This window comes from Scyliorhinus torazame, chromosome 12, assembly GCF_047496885.1.
Source record: "Scyliorhinus torazame isolate Kashiwa2021f chromosome 12, sScyTor2.1, whole genome shotgun sequence".
Taxonomy (NCBI): Eukaryota; Metazoa; Chordata; class Chondrichthyes; order Carcharhiniformes; family Scyliorhinidae; genus Scyliorhinus; species Scyliorhinus torazame.
This window is the reverse complement of record NC_092718.1, coordinates 37,840,628-37,861,759: the sequence shown is the minus strand read 5'-3', so window position 1 is coordinate 37,861,759 and position 21,132 is coordinate 37,840,628. Positions and strand designations below refer to the sequence as shown.

The 21,132-nt window shown below is 47.0% G+C and overlaps 1 protein-coding gene across 4 annotated transcripts in view; it reads right to left on the bottom strand.

The window, feature by feature from the left end:
• LOC140387508 (SHC-transforming protein 1-like) overlaps nt 1-21,132 on the bottom strand; it is a 211,877-nt gene that overhangs the window by 11,607 nt on the left and 179,138 nt on the right. For 3 of the 4 annotated variants that reach the window (XM_072470696.1, XM_072470692.1, XM_072470695.1), the window contains 7 exons: nt 13,137-13,200; nt 11,363-11,482; nt 7,940-7,993; nt 4,238-4,289; nt 3,573-3,699; nt 3,196-3,373; nt 2,256-2,328 (listed from right to left, as the gene is read on the bottom strand). In XM_072470696.1, coding sequence (XP_072326797.1) covers nt 2,256-2,328; nt 3,196-3,373; nt 3,573-3,699; nt 4,238-4,289; nt 7,940-7,993; nt 11,363-11,482; nt 13,137-13,200 — 668 coding nt within the window. The remainder of the gene's footprint in view (nt 1-2,255; nt 2,329-3,195; nt 3,374-3,572; nt 3,700-4,237; nt 4,290-7,939; nt 7,994-11,362; nt 11,483-13,136; nt 13,201-21,132) is intronic. The other variant, XM_072470694.1, reaches the window with a different exon arrangement.

Below are 21,132 nucleotides of genomic sequence, written 5' to 3'. Positions count from 1 at the left end.
AGAAAGATATGCAGGTTAGGTAGATTGGCCATATTAAAATTACCCCTTAGCGTCCAAAAATTACAGGGATAGGGCAGGGGGGTGTGGGCCTAGGTAGGGTGGTTGGTGTAGAACCGATGGGCTGAATGGTCTCCTTCTGAGTCTTTTGGGCCTTGTGAGAGGAAAACGGAGCACCCAGAGGAAACCTATGTAGACACAGAGAGAACGTGCAGACTCCGCGCAGACAGTGACTCAAGCTGGGAATCGAACCTGGGACCCTGGAGCTGTGAAGCAACAGTGCTACCCACTGTGCTGCCCTGCTGCCTAGCTGAACGTTGATCTAGGGAGGCTCTTGGATGCGTTGGAAGCCAGGAGGAATGTCCTGTTTCCCTGAGGGTGAGCCACAAGACAGCCAGTGCTGCCTGGGATGAGGTGTCGGCAGCTGTCAGCTCGGGGAGTGTGACCATGAGGACTGGCCTGCAGGACAGGAAGAAGGTCAACATTTTACACCGGACAGTGCGAGTGAGTATTCACCAAGGGCCCTGGCACCAACACCCCAAAGGGCGCATCCACCCCCCCAACCCCCCAGGACCCTATGGGCACCGACTGGGAGGAGCTGTGTCCCATCCCCTGGGTGTTTGGATGTTGGCTGTAAGTGTGTGGTGTTGCCTCCCGCGGTGTTCAAGCACAGTGTCCAGGCATCAAGGTGTGATTGGAATGCTTGGCAATGACTTCCACATGCTACATGACCCACCCACCCACAGGAATCCACTTGGCATGTGTCAAATGCTCACTTAACCACGATTGCCAATTCCCTATCAGCAATAGCCTTCAGCCACGCAGCCAGAGGCCTCAGCAATCAGTGGGGGTATGGGTGATCGGTGGAGCAGGGATAGGGGTTGCCCCCAGAACGGGTACACATGATCCAGGGTTGGCATGGTGGTGCCATGAGCGGTTGCCCCCCCCCCCCCCCCCCCCCCCCCGGAAGACCAGAAACCAGGGAGTTGGGACACGGAAGGCAGTTAACGTTAAAAAAAACAAAGAACAGGAGGTTGAACAAGATCCTGTTCAAGAGAATTCAAGTAAAATGCAGAGCAAGTGCTGGGAGTTAAAGAGGCAACTGAAAGAACCAGATTTAAAGCCAGCTAGGTAAGAAGTCAAACGTCTGAGGTAATCAAAAGTTTGGTGACAACTTTACAGCCTATGAAGCAGTAGTGTTCTGTTGGCATGGCTGGGTGCCTGAGAGATTGTGTGGAAGCTTGAATACATGTGGCAATCCAAGGCAGAAGGATACAGAAAGGAGTGATTGAAATCCTGGAAGTAGATCCTTGGTGAAGGCATCCGAGAGAAATTGTTGTTTGGAAGAAGATTCCCAAAGTGTGTTTTTTTGAGAGTGGGGTTTGGAAACTCTTGTCTGAAAGTTAGAGTTCCAGTGAGACCAGTGTGACAACATCTGGGGGAATTTGATGAGAAATCCACAGAAGTTGTGCTGGGCTGCACCTGTCACTTTGTTTCAGAGTGTGGTGGGGTCTGACCGTATTCGCCTATTGGTTTACATGGACTGTGTACTTACTGAGAACATTGAAGTAAAAGATTTATTTTGGCAACTAGTGTAATTCTAATAATTAACTAAAATTAAACTAAAACTTTCAATCTATTGAGCCAAATTGCGTCTGGGACCTGACTGTCCAGCAGTAACATCAGCTGGGATTGTAACATGAGGATTTCCTTCCCTAAAGAACATTAGTGAACCAGATGGATGTTTATGTCAATCCCGGTCATGGACACCATTACAGCGTGCTTTCAATTCCAGATTTATTGATTGAATTTTAATTCCATCAATTTTTGTTGTGCCTATTCCAGGGACCAGGCGTTGGGAAGGGGGGGGGGGTTGCTGAGAGCCACGCCCTACACTTCCTGCTGACACCACTCCTCTGCCACCCCCACCTACCATCTCTAAAGTGTGTCGGGGTCACTCTTCGATCTGAGGCCTTTGATGACTGGTCAGAAGCCACTGCCTCCCCAGTTTCACTGCTGAGTATGAAAGAGCTGCTGGCCTCCGATTGGCTGGCAGCCCTCAGCAGGTGAGACTTCCAGCCCCAGGGTCCTTAATTCCAGAGGAAGCCCACAGCTGGCCTGTTAAATGCCTGACTGGCACAAGATGCAATGGGCCTTCTCGAAAAGAGAACCAGGGCCGAGACCCCCATCAACTCCACAAGATTCCACCCTCTGAAAGCAACGTAGACCAAACTTTAATGGAGAGGTACATGACATACCTGCCATAATGAAGGTTTGTTTGTGCGGATCTGAATAATTTTCGTAAATGGTGATGGAGGACGGGCTCGCAGTCTGTAAAACAATGTATTCAGCGTCAAGGGAAACTGTTTCAACACAAGTGTAATGTATAAAAGGGCTGAATATATAACAATACTTCAGTCAGATTCAGTGCCCTCTCAGGCAAGGATGTCACATGACAGGTGAAGCAGGAAACTCAAAATGATGCAAGAAGATAGGAGTAACTGAATCCACAGTCAAGAGGATGGACTTTTATTGATTTTTGAAAGTTCAGTCTTGCCTCCTCACCCTCAGCTCTCCCCCAGTATTTGCCTACTGAAGGCCCATATGTTGGTTGATACCTTCAGCGAGACACCTTCTTCAATGTTTTGCTGCACCTTGGATAGAATGCTGAGTGGGCCTTTCTTGACGGCAATGTTCCTTCCCACACATGAAATTATCCCAGTCCAGAAAAATGGATCAATGTTCCGGTTGGTTATATATAAGGTCCTGGTTCAGAGGGGCAGATGGGAGTCCTGCCCTGGGACTATAACTTTAATCTTGCAAGTTGCATTTTTGCACATGGCCAGTAACAGATTCAAAAGAATAAAAAGGAAGTCCAGAAACCGGGGAGTTGGGACAAAAAGTATGTCTCAGGAAGACAGTTAAACTAAATACAAAATCTCATGGAACGAATCTCAGACTCCTGGGGCGGAATTCTCTGGTCCGCCAGCCGGGTTTTCTTGGTGCGGCACGCCCTCACCAGCAGAGGGATCCTCCATTCCAGCAGTCGGCCCAAGATATTTCCCATTGCGGCCACACCGCGCCATTGGGAAACCCACGGGTGTGGGTGCGCAGCGGGCGGAGCGGAGGATCCTGCCGACGGAGAATTCCGCTGCAGATATTTCTGACATTGACATATTAGCAAAAAACAACTCTAACCTGTGGAAAGTCTCCATCCTTTCTCAATTGGCTATCATTACTGGAGGTTGCAGAGTCCTCTTCTACTTTTATACTCTGCAAGCTTCCTTGGGTTGCTGGTTTACTTTGGATTTCATTATAGTACCCATGGTTCTGATCTTCTTCACTTTCCACATTCCATATTGCAAGGCCTGGTCTTCTGCAACGCAAGAGAAGCAGCAAAAATATGATAGCAGCATTTGCAAACCACTTCATTATATCTTCTCACTTCTGAACTGCCATCGGCCAATTCTTTGCAAATTCTTAGTTTGTTCTGCTTATCACTGATTTGAACATTCTTGACCAAACATCGCAACATCTGAATATATGTATTAAGTAGGACTTTAAATTGCATTGACCTTTCATTAGGTGTAATAACTACAGGTGAACTCTTCAAGTATTGTTTGAAGCGAAGTTCAAATGCTTTTCCTATGGTATTTATAACATCTTGAGCCAAATCATCAGAGCACTCCAGAATGTGGCAGGCTGGAAAAAAAATGCAAAATGGGTTGGATTTTGCTTGTGAAATGACTGTACATTGAAACTCACATGAATTCTACACTTCTTTTCAATAAACTCACCGTGAAATGATTGTATTTTACATTATTGTTCGATTTTTCCTAAAAGGCATCAAGTCGTCAAGTCAGGAATAAAGTATTAATATTTAGTTCATTGTCTACTTCTTTATTTGGTATAATAGATAATTGAACATTTTATGAAATAGTTAAGCAATAAATTAGATTGTACATATTCACAATGATCAATGTTGTGGGCAGCTCATGATTGCACACAATCATAGCATGCAATTTATAGTCTGTCTTTCTAATGATTCTAGTGATGTATTTTGTTTCCCATATCCATTGGAGAAAAAAGGCAAACTGCATCATGTTTTAAAATTGCAGAATTAGACAGCCTATACTTCAAGGATACTAATACAGCGTAATGGCCATAATGAGCATCATTAGATTTGTTGGAACGCAATGTGCAAGAGACATTGCTGACAATCCCAAGAGCTGTTACGTACCTCTTTGATTTACCGGGTCTTTGGCAACATAAGCAACATAATCGGTTGTGTCCTAAAATAGAGAGATTTATGGTTAACGCTTGTAACAAGCATGAGTTCAGCACATTGTAACAACGCATCTGAAATGTAATATTAAAACACAGAAGCTGAATACACTTCCACACTGGTAATGGAGCAGAGAGTTTGGGCGTAGAGGAATCAGAGGGGGCTCTATATACACAGTAACACAAACCCCTTACAGATAAAAAGACCACATCTGCTTGAAATCTGAAATAAAAGCACAAATATTGGGAATATATAGCAGGCCTGCCAATGCCTGATGTTTCACATGGGAGCCTCTAACAGATTTGGCATGGTCTGGCAGGCAATGCGTCGCTACATTGCGTGGGTGCATGGCTGTGCAGCAATCTGCAACGTACCGCACAGCGCAACATACAGGCCGCACAAAAAGTAGAAGTAGAGGGAACATTACTGACAGAACAGTGTGGGGTTCTACTGACCATGCCAATTCTGATGAAGGACCTGACCCAATTTATTAATTCAATACTCTTTCAGATGCTGACTGACCTGCTATGTGTTTCTAGCATTTTCCATTTTTATCTCGTTTTCAAAACCACCCTTAAAGAAATATTCAAGGATTCCGGCGTGCTGGTAAATAAGTGACTGCAATTTGTATGCCTTTATCTTTGCAGCTGTAGGCCCCACCAATATAAAGTGAGGTAATAAAATTAAAAATAAACAAGACTCCACTGACAAACAAATGCTCCACAAATCACAGAAGCGCCCATCAGATAATCAGAAAGCCACTGCTTTTGAAAGCTTCTAAAATTAATTCGAACCATTTGCAATTAAAAACAATGATTAACAAGTGAGGTAATAATAGTCAATTGATAGGAAATAAATATCCATGTCTGCAGTGCAAGTAGAGATAATCACTGACAAATCAACAATGAATCCTGAAAGAAGTGGCACTTGGGGACAGAAGTGTTGGTTCAGAACTCAGATGCCTCAGTAAATCAGCAATGTGGTTCTGGCACGTCCTTGATGATGTTCAGTGTTTGCAGCTCTAATCAGTACGTGGATTTTTTCCCCTCATTTTCTTTCTATCTTTCGTGTAAATACAGTAAGTTGAGGTAAAAATACTAGAACAAAACGTTCCTTAAAGAGAGCTTGAATTGCTGGAAAAAATCTCTTATTTGCCAGTCAAGATATCTGTATCAATCTAACTGTAGTGATTACTATTCCCACTACAGTAGCTTTGGAAACTGAAATCTGCTTTGGGTCGTTTTTATTTTTCAAATTCATTCCCTTCTCATATGCTGTCCCTGGACATTATTTAAAATTTACCTTACTATCTAAATTCTTAAGTTACAGTTACTGGGTCAGTGGGCTCATCTGTCTATCAAACATCTTGATGGATACCATTATTACTGCTGCTTCGATAACCTGCTGTGTTGTAAAACGATATGGGAAGGGTTCACCTCCTCAGCTAGCATTTTATCCTCCACTTGAACCCAACCAGAACCAACAGACATCCTCACCAAGGAGTAAGTTCAGGTGTCCAAGTTAAGCACCTAACTCTCCTCTTCACTTTTGCCTATGTTTTCAATAGAATGCTAGAGCCCAACCCACCTTGCAAGTATACACTTGAAGAAAAATTATCTCCCAAAAGGCAATGGTCAAATCTCACCCATAGACATTTCAATAGACAGTGACAGTCTCTGCATACATTAAGCAATCTACCATTTATTGTTTGTCCAATGAAACTCCTGTGAAAGTGCATTGGAATGTATTATTATGTTAGAGGTGCTGTATAGAAGTACAAGCCGTGTTGTAGCCACGATGGTAGAGGGTACCGTAGCATTTGTTTAGCAGAGGTATGCTCATTGGCGAGATTGATGACAGATTGATGTTACCAGAGCACACAGCCTATGCACGGCACCAGAAAACCTGTGCTACGAGTATCACTGAGTAAATGTACTCTCAGCCAGTGAGAAGCCTGTTGAAGAGAACTTATAAAGTGGGTTAACCCCCTCTCCAATTCCCAAATAGAATGTCAATAGTATATCATCCCAGGTCTTGATAATGGGACCATAAAATCTTGACGAATGTCGTAAAAGAAAACTCTTTCAAATTGGGATAATTTAACTGCAGAATGCTAACCAGACCAGAGCTAGGAGGTTCTTCAAAATCTTACTTGGGAAATATCATCAGCAACTCGTCAAGGCTCCTTCGACAGCACCTTTCAAACCTGCAATCTCTTCCACTTGGAAGTCAGCAGACCCATGGAAACATCACCACCTGCAGATTCCCTCCAAATCATCCACCATCCTGATTTCTTCACCATCACTGGGTCAAAGTCCTGTAACTCCCTGCATAATAGCACTGTGGGTGTACCCACACTGCAGGGCTGCAGCTGTTCAAGGCAGCAACTCCCCACCACACTCTCAAGGCCAATTAAGGATAGGCAATAAAAGCCATTCATTTATTGTCAAGTACAATAAAATCCTCTGCCCTGCTTACAAAGTCTGAAAACACTAAACGGAGGGTGTTACAACTTGTGGTTCTCAGAGATTGAAAATAATCACCCTTTAAGATTCAATTGATGGAGCTTCATCGAATGTGTCTCTTAGATCATCTCATTTTCCATGTACAGATACTTTGTTAGTTTGATACACAGATGATAGTGCAGTATTGAGTGACATGGCACTCTGGATACATTCGCACAAACTTATAGTTCTTAAATCATATTGGCAGAATCAAACAATATAACAGAGGGGCAATATATTTTTGGAGGCATTGCTCATTTATATTTTACACACAGTACAATTCTGATGTACAGCCTGCAATGTACAAAATAAATATGATTGCAGGTACATGGAACAATAGATTCCATGAAAAAGGTGCAATCAGTAGTAATTCTGCCAATTTATTCAATTGGTATTTATGAGTGGTTGTTTCATGCAGTTAATGACAGCAATCCAACCACCACGCATAATTCAGACTCCTGTGCTTCTTTCACACATTTCCAAATATCAGAAACAATTTTGTTATTCTGCAACATTAGATGTACTGTCAACTATGTTCATTTGTAAACACGACCAACTAAGCAGTGTGATTTAAAAAAAAAGATATAATTGAGAATATTTTCATGTAATCCAATTCATCATGGAGGGGGACAGTGTTTAAAGAAAATAATTCTGAAATATTTTACATTAAGAATTAGAAAGTTGGCTCACTAATCTGATGGATTATATCTGGCTCTAGTTTGATTGTAGGGATAGATATGATCGACTGCCTCATGTTAGTTACTGTATCATGCAGTCTAAGAGATGGATCAGGCAGGTAGATGGGGTGGCAGGGGAAGGTAGCAATACACAAGGTAATAAAAGCAAAATGCTGCAGATGCTGTAAATCTGAAATAAAAACAGAAAATGCTGGAAAAACCCAGCAGGTCTGGCAGCATCTGTGGAGAGGAAAACAGAAGTCCGTGTGATTTCTTCTGAGCTATAAACATACAAAATGTTGTCTGCTCACTCCATCAAATGGCAAGGTAGGATGAGAATTCCAATTAACTTGTACATCATATCTATTTGCGTTCATTAATCACAATATTCCATTACCAACATCTAATTCAAGACATACTTCTCCTTCTGCACATGTAATGATGCATCAAAATCTGATATGAGATGATGTACTCACTGGATCTCCTCCAGAGGCAAATGAGATTGACTGCATATGGTGGTTGGCAATGATCTGTAAAAGAAAAGCACTTGCTTATCTAGAACTGGATTTCTGAGATGTATTTTCCAGTTAAAATGACACCTAAACAGAACCTGCACATTCAAGCTAGCGATAGAAAAAAGATTTTGTTTTAAGCTTAGCATTTTGTCAGCACTTCAGCAAACAGGAGGCGGGATTCTCTGATCCCGCGCCGGGTCGGAGAATCGGCAGGGGGGGGGGGGGTGCGTGAACCATGCAACGCCGCTCAGACGCCGAGTCGCCGATTCTCCGGCGACCAGAGCAGTTGCCGCGGCGCTGCTCGATGAGGCCCCCCCCGCCGATTCTGAGCGCTCGGTGGGCCGAATGTCCACTGAGTTCGGCCGAGTCCCGCCGGCGTCGTTCACTTGTGGTCCTACCCGGCGAGAGCTTGGCATTCTGGCTGTGGGGGCCGTCCTGGTAGGGGGGGGGAGGGGGATCCAACTCGGGGGGTCCTCAACGGTGGCCAGGCTGGCGATCGGGGGCTACCAATCGGCGGGTGGGCTAATTCTGGGGAGGGGCCTATGTTCCTCCGTGCCGGGCCACTGTAGGGCTCTGCCATGTTGCCCGGGGGTCGGCGCGGTGACGGCAACCCATTTGCATGCGCGAACCCACGCCGGCCATGCTGGCGTCCGCATCGACAGCTGGAGCTGCGTGAAGCACTCCAGTGCCGTGCTGGCCCCCTGGGCAGCGCAGGATCGCTGCTCCTAGCGGCAAGATGACGCCAGCGTAAAACGCTCCGGCGTTTACGATGGCATCAACACTTCTCCCCATTATCGGAGAATCCCACCCATGGTTCCTTCAGCAGAGAGGAGAAGCTACCAGAGTTTCACTTCAGTAGCAATGATGGGAGGTTGGAAAAATTGAAGGGAATCATAGGGAGAGAGTAAATTGGAGCACCTGAAAGTTTTAGCATTACCAAACTTTGGGAGCAGTAAATTGGGTAGCATTCAAAGAAGGATGGAACCCAGGAATGTTTCAGAAACAATGGGCCTTATTTTAACTCTAAGTGAATGAAAATCGCTTATTGTCACAAGTAGGCTTCAAATGAAGTTACTGTGAAAAAACCCTAGTCGCCACATTCCGGCGCCTGTTCAGGGAGGCTGTTATGGGAATTGAACCGTGCTGCTGGCCTGCCTTGGTCTGCTTTCAAAGCCAGCGATTTAGCCCTGTGCTAAACAGCCCCTGGAATTGGGGTTTGAGTGAATAAAATTGGGTCAGGTCTCTCTCCTGGGCACTTTGCAGCTCCCTGATCTAAATTTTTATTTAATCTGTGTAAGTATGTTAACGTTTTGGGTATCATCCTTCATTGAATTACACCAGGGTTGGGCGCGCGATTTAACGGGGAAAAAAAGAGTCCCGTTTTGGGCGTGTTTAGCGGGGTGTTTCTCAGCGCCTGCAGCGTCGATAAAAAAACCATTATCAAATGGGACTCATTTCTTTGGCTTCGGCGAGGGACACCTCTTCAATTTTTAAATGCCGCCCCGATCCCTGGACCCCCCCCTCCAACGTCCCACGATGGCCTCCGGACCCCAGCCCCAAACACCCCAACTTACCTGTTAAAGGGACCTCGAGCCCTTCCCCCCTCATCCCATCTCATAAGGCCAGATTGCAACGTCTTGCGAGATCTCGTTAGGTCTCACCACGAGGCGCCCGAGCATTGAAAATCCCGCGAGATTCAAGGGCCTCATTGCGATGAGGCCGTTTAATCGGGCCCCACTGGGGCGATGTCTTGTACTTCTTTTTCCTCCTCTGAGGGCTGTGTGCTTCCATCAATTTCCTGTTTAATTTCAGACCTCTTGCACCTGTAGTTTATTTCCCTCTTATTTCCAAATGTCCCCAATTCCCCCTGCCTTTTTCTTCATTCTTTCAGAACCACAGATATTAGGATATTCTTCTCTTCTTTCAATGCCTTTTCAAAGCTTTGCTAAGATGAATGTTTTATATCAAAAGTTAGGCAGCTTGTAGGTCATCCAACCCACCACAGATCTGCTTTATAGACATCTTTTATCTAAGACTTTTTTTTTTTGCCTTTTCTTTGAGGCATTTTGCATTCTGTCTTGACATGTACAACCAACGTAAATGCTGGCACAAGTAATGAGTTACAAAGTGAAGGATGACTCATCTGCTTGTCTTACATAACAGTCACCTCATGCATCATAACCAACCAAGGTAAGCAAAGCTTGTTTCAGGTTCTTTATATTCTTTGATGGATGAATAAGTTCTGTACTTTAAATATTGGAGTAGATTCTCCATTGCCCGACGCCGCTATCGGGATTCCCAGTTGGGCGCAGAATGGAGCGTCGAGGGGAAAAGGGGTTCCCATTGAGAAGCTCTGACCCCCCCGCCCCCTGCGGCCTCAGCGCGCTACCCGCCACGGTGGTCATTACCATTTGTTTAACAGGCAGGAAGCCAGAGTCTTATACCCCCGGTTATGCATCGACCCCAGGAAGCCAAGACTACTCTCCACACTCACGGAAAGGGTTCAGTTCTGGAACAGGCCTAGAAAAGTCGAAAGTTTCCTGTTTTGATTTAAAAGACAGGAGGAAGAAGGGGGCTTGTTGTAAAGAAGATGCTTATTTTGTAGTGTTTATGGAAAAAATGGGGCTCATTTCTAACTATACAATAGTTCTAACTATACAACAAATTGGACTTTGCTGCACGCCAATGAGGCAATCCAATTGCTAGCTAATTAAGTCCCAATCTTGGATATATTTGACGTTTTTTTTGCCAAATGACTGTAACAAGCAGGAGAAATGTTTGGCTTTCTGTTCTGTATCCTTTTTCTTTGCTATGCGTTGATCAGTACAAAATTGCGGAACTGTAAACAATATTTTCAATAGGTGCCAATTAGCTTGGCATGTACACACCATAATTAAATAGGCCTATAAGTGAAAACAGAAATAATGGCAAGCTTGAGACAGAGGTTTTAAGTTACCATCCAACCAACTCAGTATCATGCTCAGTATTCTGGCTATTTTAAGTATTCAACTGAAGCAATCCAAACCAGGGAAGAGGAATTTGATACAGAACCTGTTTCAGACAAATTGCCATCATAGAGCTAGCATGCCGTCAATGGAGAATATCAGGACAAAATTCTTTCTTGGCAAAACCTTTGCCAGATTGGCTCACACTCACTGACCAGAGTGGTATGGTGTGGGCTCCATTATTCCAGTGCTTTTGCGAGGCGGTCAACCCCCTTTGTAAAATGGCATGGGTAGTCACCAATTTTATGCAAGTGACTCCTGAGATTTTGACAAGGCTGACTGCCCACTGAAGACACATGACCAATACCATGCAGTTTACTTCATCGCCAAGGGTTAAAATCATCCTCATAAGATATCCCAGTTCATGAGAAACTCTTACCTGCTTGGAGTGTGGGATCATCAAGTTGAGGCTGTTTGTAGAGATGCTCATGATGATGTTCATTCCTGCAAACTGGAGGTTACTCTTCCCCAAGATAGTAGACAGCCCTTTACTGGGAGGCTGCAAGCACAAACATGGCCGGAGTAAGTTGTCTCCTAAATATTTATTTCTTAAATTGTAATAAAAGGCAGGAAGGCAAACTCTGCCAAAATGATTGGTGTGCCAAGGTGATATTTTGGATTTTGGATAGGTAGGTCGCCATGGGAAGAGCCTGAGTGAAGCCAGGCATTTCCTCAGAGGGTGGGAGGGAAATTCGGGAGGCCCCATCTTGTGATGGTTTGCTAAGTAACAATGGATAAGCCTGGAAAACGGTCAGCAATCCCCTTGGCCTGGAATTGTACCCAGGTAAAGCAAAGTCACAAACCTTATAAAAGCTGGAAATTAAATATTAATTAACCTGCACCATTTAAATAGTCCATCTAAAAAATACAATCATATCAACTTCAGACACAAAAAAATCCTTAAAAAGGGAGAAAGGTTTCAACTCTGAAATTCCTTATTTTCTCGAGCCTTTTATCCCTCCTGCGACCAATAGCTTTAGAAAAGTTCACTCAACATCTACTTCTTGATTTATGAAGCCATCTTTCCTACTCTTTTCAACTTTGTGTCTTGGTCTCCACATAGTTTATTATTAAGATAAATAATAAAAGGGATCAGGCTGTAAGTGTTTGCTCAGCAGATGGATATACTGGTGTTCAACATGGTGGTTAGCACTGTTGCCTCACAGCTCCAGGGACCCAGGTTTAATTCCGGCCTCGGGTGACTGTCTGTGTGGAGTTTGCACTTCCTCTCCGTGTACGCGTGGGTTTCCTCCGGGTGCTCCGGTTTCCTCCCACAGTCCAAAGATATGCAGGTTAGGTGGATTGGCCATGGTAAATTGTCCCTTAATGTCCAAAAGTTAGGTGGGGTTACTGGGTTATGGGGATAGGGTGCAAGGCGTTGGCTTAAGTAGGGTACTCTTTCCAAGGGCACCGTAGTGCAGACTCAATGGGTCGAATGGCCTCTTTCTGCATTGTAAATTCTATGGTTTATGATCTATGAAACAAAGTTCAGTTTTAGGACACTTGGCCACCTTGGCTTTGGCCTGGAGAGTTGCACTAGTTTTTGACCAAACTTTCGAAGGACAGTCCAGCGAACCTGGACTTTCTAACCTGGGAATAGATAAACTGACATAAACCAATTAACTCCAAACTGAATGACACAGTTGGTTGGACTGTAAGACTGTATTACTAATGGGAATGGAGGAGATTACATACAAGAGCAACCTAAAGGACAGTGACTAATACCAATAGGCCCAATCATTGGAAGAAAATGGGAAACATCAATTTTTAAATGAGTGAATACAGTGATTAATATATTAGTTTCTCCATCAATATTCTACATTAGAATTGTGAGAAGTATTATATAATTTGTTCAATCGCAAATGAATGAACAGAATATACAAACACACCATAATACAAAAGGCCCAGACTTGCATATGCCACATTTAAGAACATAAGAACTAGGAGCAGGAGTCTCCGCCATCCAATGAGATCATGGCTGATTGTTTGTGGACTCAGGTCCACTTTCCGGCCCGGACACCATAACCCTTAATCCTTTTATTCTTCAAAAAACTATCTATCTTTATCAATTTTATAAATAATAAATATTATCAATTTAGCATTGATTTGCAAAGATCATTATCAAAAAGTATCTATGCTGCGACTATATTTACCTTTCTTCTCCTCATTGCCCCTTTTGCACCTGGTACAGCCTCACACACTCTGCTTATTGCTTCCCTGTGGAATGGAAATTATTACAATTATTGACAAGTGGCATTAACAAAAAACAAAATAAAATTAAGGCAATTTTCAGTCCTGTAAAGATGCAGAAATAATGGCAGTTGGGAGGAGATGAACAGTAAATCCACAGTACCTCAAGGAAAATCACTTCTGCAGACAACTAATGAGGTCAATCAAGGAATGTTAACTGGTGATGAAGTCAGTTTCAAAAATCTGAACTAACAGCTTGATATGATCCAATCAAGTAATCCTAATTAACATCACCTTTGTTATCAGCAAGGTCGATACCCTACAAAGTAGGTCTTGTTCCTATATTACAGCTTCTGCAAATGAGAGAGTATGAGGGTCAAGAATGACAAGTTATCCCGTTTATGCTTTCGAGTAACACATTGTCCCCATTTGGTTAAATCATGGCAGAGTCCCATAGCGAGTGCGTTTAGCTGCGTGTTTTCGTAGCGCCGAGAAACATGAAAATGAAATGAAATGAAATGCAAATCGCTTGTCAGAAGTAGGCTTCAAATGAAGTTACTGTGAAAAGCCCCTAGTCGCCACATTCCGGCGCCTGTTACGGGAATCGAACCGTGCTGCTGGTCTGCTTTGGTCTGCTTTCAAAGCCAGCAATTTAGCCCTGTGCTAAACAGCCCCTAAAACATAGAACATACAGTGCAGAATGAGGCCATTCGGCCCATCGAGTCAGCACCGACCCACTTAAGCCCTCACTTCCACCCTATCCCCGTAACCCAATAACCCCTCCTAACCTTTTTGGACACTAAGGGCAATTTAGCATGGCCAATCAACCTTACCTGCACGTCTTTGGACTGTGGGAGGAAACTGGAGCACCCGGAGGAAACCCACGCAGACACGGGGAGAACGTGCAGACTCCGCACAGACAGTGACCCAGTGGGGAATCAAACCTGGAAGCCACAGTGCTATCCACTTGTGCTACCGTGCTGCAGAAGGCTAAAAAAGACGACTCGCGTTTGATAAGGGCCCTCAATGGGGAACGCGCAGCCAAGGTTGCACATAGCCCTGTTCTGTTCACCGAGGAGCTCCGCTCACCAAAACCCATCAGTATAGTGAGAGATCGGGATACCATTATTAAATGGCGTCCCAATCTCCTAGGCCCCTGAAGCGAACCGTGACCCCCCCATGCCCCCCAAGTCCCAATGCACTATGGGAGAGCCCTGGCCACCCTGCAAACCCCCAACACCCGCGCAGGGCACCGACGGCCTGATTGCACTTCCAGGGTGCCAGTTGGCAATGCCAGGTTGCCCGGGTACCAGCCTGTCCAAAGGGCATGCACCTGGGAGCCTCTGATCCCCTGGGAGACTGCCACGAGTGCCGTTCCGTCTGGTGCCCATTTGTGGAGACCAGTACTGATCGGCACTTGCCCGTGATCACCGGGGTGAGAGAGACTGATCCCATGCCTTGGGTAAGTTGGGAATCCGCATGGTAAAGTGAGACCAGCTTTGTATTGATGGCGGAGAGATTTGTTTGGGGGGGGGGTTCACACGACACATGAAAATTCACCAATATTGTTAGGTCTTTTGAGGAAATCAGTATTTTTGGGTTGACGTCATGTGTTTTGGGGACTGTGGATCAAGCACAGAGTGCAGTAGAGTGGCAGGCTGCACATGTTCAAAGAGGGTGCGAAGATCCGGCCATGGGACCTGGTGAGAAAAGCTGTTTAGGTGACCGGTGTTTCAGGCACATTAAAAAATCCCACATGACAGTCTGGAGACGAGGCAGATCGGCGCCATGCAGTGAAGCGCTGAAGAAAAGCCCAGAGCAGTTGTTAGCTTCATGCTGCTCAGGAGCTAGGCTCAGAGAGGCCTTGGAGAGGTGTCAGCTCAGGGAAGCGGAAGATGCAGCTGCTCAGCGCAGTTGGGATTTTCATTTCCTTTCACAGGAGGAAGCCCGGGGGTGCAGTTGTCACCTCGGTGAAGCTGAAGTGGCTGCCTACTTCGTTAACATTTCTCTTACGTGCCCCCTTTGAAATGGCCCAGCCAGCCACTCAGTTTAAGGGCAATTAGGGATGGGCAACTAAAGCTCAGACTTGGACCAGTGTAAGCAGTGGTGTTCTGCTCAGCAGAGCTAGAGAGCCGGGATCACGCTGGTGATTAGATGCTGGGGTAGATGCTGGGGTGCATCCTGTGGAGCATCCATGAGGCAGAGAGCATCGTGGATATTTCAAATAAAGAGGTAGGCACACCACAGGCCCAGACTCCACAGCCAGGAAGGGAATGGATGACCCAGCAGGCAGAGCAAGAGGTCTATGCAGGAAGTGCAGAAATCTCCTGTAGCTATTTCCCTGCAAATTAGGCATACTGCTTTGGATGCTGTTGAAGGGAATGGCCTCAGAGGGAAAACAGTGGCGGGATCGGACAGAGTCAGCATGGATGTCTGAAAGGGAAGTCATGCTTGACAAATCTACTGGAATTCTTTGAATTGATGAGGGGGAGCCAGTGGATGTGGTTTATTTGGACTTGCAGAAGGCTTTTGGCAAAGTCCCACATAAGGGGTGGGATTCGCCAACCCTTCACCAAGTTGGAGAATCCCGGGGGGGGGGCACGAATCCCGCCCTGCCGCCCCAACGCCGGCTGCCGTATTCTCCGGCGCCGTTTTTCAGTCGGGAGTGGGATTCCCGCCATGCCGACCGGGGGCCGTTGGCAGCGGCCTCCCCCCCGGCGAATCTCCGGACCCCGATGGGCCGAGCGGCCGTCCGTTTTTGGCCATTCCCGCCGGCGTGAATTACTCAACTCACGTACTGGCGGGACCAGGCAGGTAAGTCAGCGGGGGCGGTCCTCGGGGGGGGGGGGGGGGGGGGTCCGACCCCGGGGGGTCCCCCCACGGTGGCCTGGCCCACGAACGGGGCCCACCGATCTGCGGGTGGGCTTGTTCCATGGGGGCACTTCTTCCTTCCGCTCCGGCACCTGTAGGGCTCCGCCATGGCCGGCGCGAGAAGAGAACCCACGCGCATGCGCCAAAATACACCGGCCGGCGCAGAACCACGCCGGACGTCCCACGCAGGTGCGAGAGCATGGCGGCCCTTCGGCGCATGCGCGAACCCGCGTCGTCCCTTCGCCACCGGCTGGAATTCCGCACTTTCGGGGGCTGTTGACGCCGGAGCGGTTGCCGCCGGTTTTCCTGCCAGCGTGGGGACTTAGTCCCCAGAAGGAAGAATCCCGGCCAAGAGATTAACAAGGAAAAATTTATTAAACATGAAAACATGGATTATAATATACTTCTTTACTCCCTCCTTAGCTTCACGAATGTATACAGTTCTTAAAAATAACACCCCGCACTGAAACAAAATGGCATATGCCACTCATAGAACATACAGTGCAGAAGGAGGCCATTCGGCCCATTGAGTCTGCATCAACCCACTAAAGCCCTCACTTCCACCCCATCCCCACAACCCAAATGCAGAGATCCTTCAGTGTGATTTGGATAAGTTGAGTGAGTGGGAAAATGAATGGCAGATGCAGGATAAGTTAGAGAAATGCAAGGTTTACCAGAGTGATTCCTGGGATGGTAGGAAGGGGATTTATGAGCGGAGATTAATTCGGTTAAGGATTGTATTTTTTTAAGTTTAGAAGAATGAGGGGGAATCTCATAAACCTATAAAGCTCTAACAGGACTAGGCAGGTGGATGCAAGAAGGATGTTGCCGGTGGTGGGTGTGTCCAGAACCAGGATCAGTCTGAGGAAATGGGGTAAACCATTTAGGACAGAGATGAGGAGAAATGTCTTTACCCGCAGAGTGGTTGGCCTGTGAAAGTCGATACCACAGAAAGTATTTGAGGCCAAAACATTGGATATTTTCAAGAAGCAGTTAGATATAGCACTTTGGGCGAAGGAGGTCAAAGACGGAAGGTGGGATCAGACTATTGAATTGGATGATCAAAATGAATGACGATGAAAGGTGGCGCAGTGGTTAGCACTGCTGCCTCATGGCGCCGAGGTCCCAGGATCGATCCCAACTATGGGGGCGGGATTCTCCGACCCCCCACCTGGTCGGAGAATCGCCGGGGGCTGGCGTGAATCCCGCCCCCGCCATGTCGCAAATTCTCCGCCACCAGAGATTCGGCGGGGGCGGGAATCGCGCCGCGCCGGTCCCACCCCCGGCGATTCTCCAGCCCGCGATGGGCTGAAGTCCCGCCGTTGTCAACCCTCTCCCACCGGCGTGGATTAAACCAGCTACCTTACCGGCGGGCACTGGGGTTCTGGGGGGGCGCGGGGCGATCTGGCCCCGGGCGGTGCCCCGACGGTGGCCTGGCCCGCGATCAGGGCCCACCGATCTGCGGGCGGGCCTGTGCCGTGGGGGCACTCTTTTTCTTCTGCCTCCGCCATGGTCTTCACTATGGCGGTGGCGGAAGAGACCCCCTCCCCTGCACATGCGCGGGGATGATGTCAGCAGCCGCTGACGCACCCGCGCATGGGTGGACTTACGCAGGCCTTAGAAGTCATTTCGGCCCTGTCTGGCGTGGCGTCAAAGGCCTTCCACGCCAGCCGGTGGAGCGGAAACCACTCCGGCGCGGGCCTAGCCCCTCAAGGTGAGGGCTTCCCCTAAAGGTGAGGGCTTGGCCCCCTAATGGTGCGGAGACTTCCGCACCTTTGGGGCGGCCAGACGCCGGAGTGGTTCCCGTCACTTCATCACGCTGGGACCCTCCGCCCCGCTGGGTAGGGGAGAATCCCGCCCCGGGTCACTGTCCGTGTGGAGTTTGCACATTCTCCCCGTGTTTGCGTGGGTTTCGCCCCACAATCCAAAGATGTGCAGGCTAGGTGGATTGGCGACACTAAATTGCCCTAAATTGGAAAAAATGAATTGGGTACTCTAAATTTATATTTTAAAAAATGAATGACGAAAACCTGGAAGTACACACTCAGGAGGAGAGATTGAACAATGGGGAGGCAAGCAGTCATTGGGGCATCCTGAGTTAATCTTTGTAAAACATACAGTGAACATCTTAGCAACCATCAATTCTAATACAACCCCCAAAGAATACAACACTAAGTAATCCTTGAGCTTTCCTTTTAACATCCATAAGACTTAAAACAAAACCTCACTATTGAGAACAGTCACCACGTTGAAATCAGCAAATGGACATCCATAAGCTTACAGAGATTCACACACATCTGCTGTGATTGCAGCTTCTCCAAAACTGAAATGATACCGAACCCACCCTGCAGCACCCTGCAGCAAAAAGCCTAAAGCGAAAGTAAAAAGCTGACAGACAGCCCAGCTCCACCCACTCTGACATCACTGCAGTAATAAACACCCATTTCTTAAAGGTACTCTCACTACAGATATTTATATACACACCCATTTATAAACACCCATTTCTTACAGGTGCTCTCACACGACAATGAGAACATTGGGCCCAATAAGTCTGCGTTGTTATTTTACAAGTTACTTCATCTAATCTCATACTCCTGTTCATTCCCTGAGCAGAAGTCTCCTATCTGGGACCAAGACCCGTGGCAGGGCGGGAACGTGGAGTGTTTCCCACTGACGAGGTCGGCGGAATGCCATGTCCTTATAATGGTGCAACCCGGTGTTTTGCACCGGATTCCGTGGCAGGATAGGCCCATATATAAAGGCACCAACATCACTGACCCACAATTGAAGAAATAAGATGGGACTCCTGCAGGTAAAGATAGATCTCCGGGTGCACTCCGAGGCTGGAAGAAGGAGTTCCTCAATGACAGTGAATGTGGAAGATCCACTTATAGATGTTCTCCCCATCCACTGCTGTGGTGTTCCCAGGTCCAGAGTAGCTGGTGGCCTCTGATCGCCACAGGCATCCCCAGGCATTGTTCAGGTGAGTTCCAACATCTGTAGGCCACCTTGTGAGTATGGAAAATTATGATGGGATCGATTATGGGGTATGGGGACAGAATTCTCCCATGGCCCTGGCAGCTGGTTCAATTGTGGATAGTCGGGAGAATTTGGCGCGAGTGCATAAATCAGTTTCAAGCTGGCGTGAATTTCCCACGGTATCTTCCGGGGACCCATTGGAGGCCGGCATGAAACCGATTTGCATCCCGCTAATCGGATACAGAATAAGGCCCAATCAGAACCTTCCACCCACACCCGATTCTCCACAACACCAGTGGGACAACTCGCGGGTGCAAAAGACATTTGGAACAAGGTGGCCTACAGATGTTGGAACTCACCTGAACAATGCCTGGGGATGCCTGTGGCGTTCAGAGGCCACCAGCTACTCTGGACATGTATGCTAGACCAGGTAAGAATGGCAGATTTCCTTTCCTGAAAGATATTAGTGAACCTGGGGCGGGATTCTCTGATCCTGAGGCTAAATGTTGACGCCGTCGTAAACGCCATCGAGAAATGGCTTCAACGTGGCCTCAGGAGCAACAATTCTGACCACAACAGGGGGCCAGCATGGCACTGGAGCGACCCACGCCAGGCCTCCCCCAGATGCATCCACGCCTAGGTCCTGCCAGATAAGAGCAGGTGTGGACCGCGCCGGTGGGACTCGGCTTTTTTAGCGTGGCCGATCAGCCCATCCCGGGCCGAGAATTGCCGGGGGGGGGGGGGGATGCCCGTAGAGTGGCCCCTGACCGGCGACGCTCTCCAGCGTCGGGGCGGCATGGCCCGATTCATGCCGGTCCCGGCGATTCTCTGGCCCGGCCCCGGGGTGAGAGAATCCCGCCCCAGATGTTTTTTTTATATAATGACAATCAGCAATGGTTTCATGGTTGGCATTAGACTTTTAATTACAGCTTTTATTGGATTGAATCTTCACCATCTGCCATGGTGAAATTGGAACCCAGGTCCCCAGAGCATTACCCCTGGATTACTAGTCCAGTGAAAATTAGAGTAACCAATTTTTGTCCAATTCAGAAGCAATTTAACATGGCCAATCCAACCTTGCCTGCACATCTTTGGGTTGTGGGTCTGAGACCCACGCAAACACGGGGAGAATGTGCAAACTCCACACAGACAGTGACCCAGGGCCGGGATCGAACCCGGATCCTCGGCCCCGTGAGGCAGCAGTGCTAACCACTGGGCCACTGTGCTGCCCATGTCCAGTGAGAATAATAATAATAATCTTTATTAGTGTCCCAAGTAGGCTTACATTAACACGGCAATGAAGTTACTGTGAAAGTCCCCTAGTTGCCACACTCAGGCGCCTGTTGGTGTACACTGAGGGAGAATTCAGAATGTCCAAATCACTTGACAGCATGTCTTCCGGGACTTGCGGGAGGAAACCAGAAGAAACCCACACAGACATGGGAGAAGGTGCAGACTCCGCACAGACAGTGACCCAAGCCGGGAATCGTACCTGGGTCGCTGGCGTTGTGAAGCAACAGTGCTAACCACTGTGCTACCGTGCCGCCCATGGTACACCACAATGCTACCCCCCCTTACCGATTGGCCCATAAAAAAGCTTTTTATTGCTCCTTATTTATACAAATGTCCCCATACCTTGTGTTGGCCCTCCTCACTTCAATGTTGGGAAATTTGTCATTTGTGTCCAAGCTTTCATGTTTGTTTCTTTCGTTATTTTGTTTGAAATAAGGTTTCACTTTTTCATTCTTTCAATGCGCTCCTCTGAGTTACTAGAGATACCTGATTGTGCCTTTCCCAAACTATTTAATTATTTTCTGTTGCTAACCTAACTTTCTAATTTTTTTCTTTCCAATTAATCTGGGCAGGGCTTTTTGCTCTGTTCCAGTCAAGTTCCCTTGCCCTTTCATTTCTGTTCTTGGAATTAATCTAATTATATCATGGTTACTGTTTTTCATATGGTCTCCCATTGTAAGGTCCTCTATTTGCTCTGCTGGGGGAATTAGGTCAAGTAGTACAGTACAGTAGTACACCCAACCCCTGCTGGTGTCTGCAGTGGGGGTAACAACTCTCAAACAGAGATTTTTGTTCCCATCAGAAGGATAGCACTGG